Here is a 5,199-nt window from a genome sequence, read left to right as displayed (position 1 = left end):
AATACAATAAATAATATAAAACTAATGTTACATATGATATACTAATATACTACATAATATAATGTAGTATAGTATATGATATAGTGTAAAATAATGCAATACAGTATAGGTTAATACTGATGTTCTTAGGGTAATTTATATTTGCTTTGTCAATGTGTATTTTTATTTCTGTTTTAAATGTTATTTTTTAGTCTGTCCTTTGCCTCTATTTCTTTGTGGTGTACAGCCCTTTGTTTTTCAACTGTGCTTGTTTTTAAAGGGCTTTATAAATAAAGTTGGTATGGTATGGTATAGTATAATATAATTTAATACAATAAATTATATAATATAATATTAATATTACATATGATATAATACTAATATACCACATTATATAATAATGTAGTATAGTATATAATATAGTGTAAAATAATGTATTACAGTATAGGTTAATACTGACATAGTATAATATAATTCAATTAGGGCTGGGCAAGTTAATGCGTTTATTTCGAGTTAACCCATCAATCTATTAACGCCGACAATAATTTTATCGCGCATTTGCGTATGTTGTTTACATGCTTTTATTTTGTTAACGCTTATTGCTGGCTCCTGCAGAAAAGGAAAGAGAACGCGGAAGAAAACAGAACAAGCATGGAGAAGAAGGGTAACTCAACAGAACTTTTACAGGGTCATTTTCATTATAAAGTACTTCCAGACGGCGGATTTGACAGAAGCAAAGTGGTTTGTAGCCACTGCCAAGCTGAATTTTCTTATCACAGGAGTACTTCCAGTCTAAAATATCACCTTAACACGAAGCACACTGTTGATGCGAGCAAACCATTCAACAAAGCAGATAAATACAACCAATAGTATGTTAATATTAAATCTTACTTGTGAAATGTAATCCCCCGATACCTATTTTCAAACAGTCCGCTCATTTGAGCAGGAAAACGCTGAACACCATCTTTGTTTTCTACCTGTCAACTGTCAGTTTAGGCTGCCCGCCGGCTCCTCATCACCACTTCAAGATGGCGGCCAAATTGCTCGCGTCACAGCCGCCAATGCTGCGTCTACTTATAAGATGTCTATGGTTATAACGTCATTGCAAACGGCAATCTGTTGCGTCCACTGCAGTTTGCTACCTTATTCATACTTTTTGTCAAGTGATTTTTTTTTAAGCAGGGTTGCATGAGGTACCTACACATAACGTTACGTTAGTCAATGTATCACACACAGTAACGTAACGTTAGACGGCGGTCAGCAGCACCGCGTATTTTAGCCACCTACAAAAAGACAAACACAGTCAAATAAAGGTCAGTTAAAATGTATTCTATATTAAGAATATGTGTACATATTGCATAGGGCCCTGACATCTAAAAAGTACAACTCTGTTCAAATTTGTTATGTTCATTTATTTGTTATGTTTTTAAGTGTACGCACACATCAACACACATACAGTATGAGATGACAATAATGAGATAATGTAAGAACAGGATAGAAACTGCTGTGGAACTAGTTACAATGCAATATGTCATGGAAATACAATGTTAACACTTTTGTGCAAATAAGAACAGTTGCACTTGTTTTTTCAAATGTGTTTATTCTGTAAAGTGTTGTGTACCGGGCAAAGGGAAGGAGGCGACACCAAGGCAGAACTGCGGTTTATCAGGTTTATTGAAAACCTTGATGAGTGTGTGGGGTGTGTATGCTACCACAAGTGAATGAGTGCAGACGATATGTAGGGTTAACAGTGTAAGTTTTACCAGGGGGTGTTGTCGGTGCGTGTTGTATGAATCGTTCGTCGAATCCAAGGGGCAAGGCGAAGAGGCAGTCAGCAGGGAGGCAAGCAGTCGGGGGCTGGAGAGAGGCAATGATGTCCGAGTCCAAGCAGAGGTCAAGGGTCGAGGGAGGCAAGCAGAGATCCAGGTGGAGGTCGTGAGGCAGGACACGATCACAGGCAACAGGGAAGACACTGTGGAAGACACAAGGGACATCAAACACGGGAACGAGGAAGAGCACAAAGAAGGCGAGCAAGGAACGAGGGAGTGGTGCCAGACGTGATGCTTACTCAGGAAGATTGGCTACGTTCTGGCGAAGGTCCTTTGGGTCCGCTGGCTTTTATGTTGCTCCCTCTCATCAGGCCCAGGTGTGCTGATGCGAAATTGCTTGCAGCCTTGTCGCTGCATGGGCGTGCTGTGTCCAGCGTGAGCAGGGGTGTGTCCAAGTGTGCTGCCAGCAGAGGTCCCGGCAGCTCCAGCTGCCGAGGAAAAGCGGGTTCGGATCCGCGCCGTGACAGTACCCCCCCACCTAGGCGAGGCACCCGACGAGCGCCGGGGAGCATCAGGATTGGCACGGTAGAAATCCTCTAAAAGAGAGGAGTCGGCAAGGTAGGAGGCCGGCACCCAAGATCTGTCCTCCGGTCCAAAACCCTCCCAGTCGACTAGATAAACAAGCCCCCTACCCTGTCGACGGACCTTGAGGATCTCTTTGACGGTCCAAACCTGGTCCCCGTTTTCCAGGAACCTAGAGGGAGGGGGGGCAGGGACAGGAGGGGACAGAGTGCTCTCCGCTACCGGTTTTATCTGGGACACATGTACCACTGAGTGTCTCTTGACCGAGGGTGGGAGAGCCAGTTTGACAGATACGGGGTTAATGATAGAGATGATGGGAAATGGACCCACATAGCGTGGTGCTAATTTCTTGGATGGTACCTGGAGATTTAGGTCCTTAGCCAGTAACAATACTTGCTGTCCCGGGCGATAGGATGGAGCCGGAACGCGATGACGGTTGGCATTGCGGCACATTTTAGCCGAAGCTCTCTCCAAGGCTGCTCGAGCTGCTCTCCACACCCTCTGACATTTCCTGATATGGGCCTTAGTCGAGGGCACAGCTATCTCTTGTTCTTGCTGGGGAAACAAGGGGGGTTGATAGCCCAATGAACATTCGAATGGTGACATACCGGTAGCGGAGCTCTTCAAGGAGTTGTACGAATACTCCACCCAAGGGAGGAACTTGCACCAGGTTGTGGGCTTCTTACTGGCCACGCAACGGAGCATGGTCTCCACGCTCTGGTTTGCCCTTTCAGCCTGCCCGTTGCTCTGGGGGTGGTATCCCGAAGTGAGACTGACCGAGGCCCCAATCCCCTTACAAAAGGCTCTCCAGACTGGAGAAGAAAACTGGGGACCCCGATCAGAGACGATGTCTACCGGGATACCATGCAGCTTGATGACGTGTAGAGTGAGGAGGTCAGCCGTCTCCGAAGCAGAAGGTAGTTTGCGCAGCGGGATGAAATGGGCTGCTTTGGAGAAGCGGTCCACAATGGTTAGAATAGTAGTGTTACCTCTGGAGGCAGGAAATCCCGTGATGAAATCCAAGGCGATGTGTGACCAAGGGCGGGCAGGAATGGGAAGCGGGTGGAGGAGACCAGCCGGAGGTCTGTGAGAGGCCTTGCTGCGGGCACAAGTAGAACATGCTGCGATGAACTCACGTGTATCCTTGGCCATGGATGGCCACCAGAAGCGTCTTCGCAGTAGAGACAGGGTTCGTTGGAAACCAGGATGGCACAAGAACAGACTAGTGTGGCCCCAATCCAGGACTCTGGATCGCAGTTCCTGATGGACAAAAAGTCTGTTGGGGGGTCCACCCCCAGGTCCTGGATTGGAGCGCAGCGCCGACTTTACGAGTTCCTCCACTTTCCACGAAACCATCCCCACAATGCGAGAGGGAGGGAGGATGGGAATGTCCACTGAACGCTCGGAAGGTTCTTCTATAAAGACTCTGGAGAGAGCGTCCGCCTTAGCGTTTTTCGACCCGGGTCTAAAAGATAGCAAATAGTCAAAGCGAGAGAAGAATTGTTGCCATCTTGCCTGTCGATTGTTCAGCCTCCTGGCAGAGCGGATGTGGAGGAGATTACTGTGGTCGGTCAGAATCTGGAACTGGTGACGGGCCCCCTCCAGCCAATGTCTCCATTCTGCAAGAGCCTCGTGGACCGCTAACCACTCTCTATTCCCGGCGTCGTAGTTCCGCTCTGCCAGGGACAAACGTCTGGAAAAGAAGGCAACGGGGTGAATCAGATTATCAATCTTTGACCGTTGGGAAAGAACAGCACCAATCCCGGAGTCGGAAGCGTCCACCTCCACAAGAAAGGCAACATCCAAGTCAGGGTGGACGAGGACAGGGGTGGAGATGAAGCTCCTCTTTAGGTCCTCAAATGCGTTGTTGGCCTTATGAGACCAAACAAACGAGCCCTTCGGTGAAGTGAGGGCATGGAGTGGTGCGGCAATCTGGCTTGAAGTCACGGATGAAGCGTCGGTAGAACCCAGCGAAACCGAGAAACCTCCGCAACTCAGTTCTGGAGGATGGCTGAGGCCACTCTACCACAGCATCCACCTTCTTGGGGTCGGCTCTGATGTGCCCCTTCTCGACCACAAAACCAAGGAATTCGACAGAAGAGGTATGAAAGCTGCACTTCTCGGCTTTGACGAACAGGCGGTTCTCCAGAAGTCTCTGGAGCACGAGTCGAACATGATGCTGGTGTTCAGCCATACTACGGGAAAAAATCAAAATGTCATCAAGGTAAACAACGACGAAAAGATCCAGCATGTCACGCAAAATGTCATTCACGAGGGCCTGAAAAACGGCTGGGGCGTTTGTGAGTCCAAAGGGCATGACTCGGTATTCAAAGTGCCCTAAGTGGGTGTTGAACGCCGTCTTCCACTCGTCTCCCTCTTTAATCCGCACAAGGTGATAGGCGTTGCGGAGATCCAATTTAGTGAAGACAGTTGCTGGGGCCAACGGCTCAAAAGATGAGTTAAGCAGCGGTAGTGGGTATTTGTTCTTTATAGTAATGTTGTTGAGGTGACGGTAGTCTATGCAGGGCCTGAGTGAACCGTCCTTCTTGGTTACGAAGAAGAATCCCGCTGCCAGGGGAGACTTCGATGGTGTGATGATCCATGAAGCCAGGCCCTCCGTGATGTAGGTCTTCATAGCCTCTTTCTCTGGGAGTGACAGGTTATAAAGACGGCTGGAAGGTAATTTAGCCTCTGGGAGAAGCTCAATGGCACAGTCGTAAGGTCTGTGTGGGGTAGACCCTGTGCTTTCTCCTTACTGAAGACCTCCGCTAGGTCATGGTAGCAGGCTGGTACTAGTGACAGGTCCGTCTGAGGAGCACTGGTACTGGGGCGATGGACCGGAGGGGAAGCTGACCTGAGACAATTAGCG

The 5,199-nt window shown here is 48.0% G+C and overlaps 1 protein-coding gene across 1 annotated transcript; it reads right to left on the bottom strand.

The window, feature by feature from the left end:
* Positions 1–1,630: 1,630 nt before the first annotated feature.
* LOC140679346 (uncharacterized) lies at positions 1,631–3,049 on the bottom strand. The gene is made up of 2 exons (XM_072914578.1): positions 2,048–3,049; positions 1,631–1,951 (listed from the first exon to the last, which is right to left on the bottom strand). The coding sequence occupies exon 1, from the start codon at positions 3,033–3,035 to the stop codon at positions 2,061–2,063; it is 975 nt and encodes a 324-aa protein (XP_072770679.1). The 5' UTR covers positions 3,036–3,049; the 3' UTR covers positions 1,631–1,951; positions 2,048–2,060.
* Positions 3,050–5,199: the final 2,150 nt, after the last annotated feature.

Source organism: Nerophis lumbriciformis, linkage group LG13 (genome assembly GCF_033978685.3).
Source record: "Nerophis lumbriciformis linkage group LG13, RoL_Nlum_v2.1, whole genome shotgun sequence".
NCBI lineage: Eukaryota > Metazoa > Chordata > Actinopteri > Syngnathiformes > Syngnathidae > Nerophis > Nerophis lumbriciformis.
Note: the sequence above shows the minus strand (reverse complement) of the source record. Positions and strands in the feature narration are given on the sequence as shown.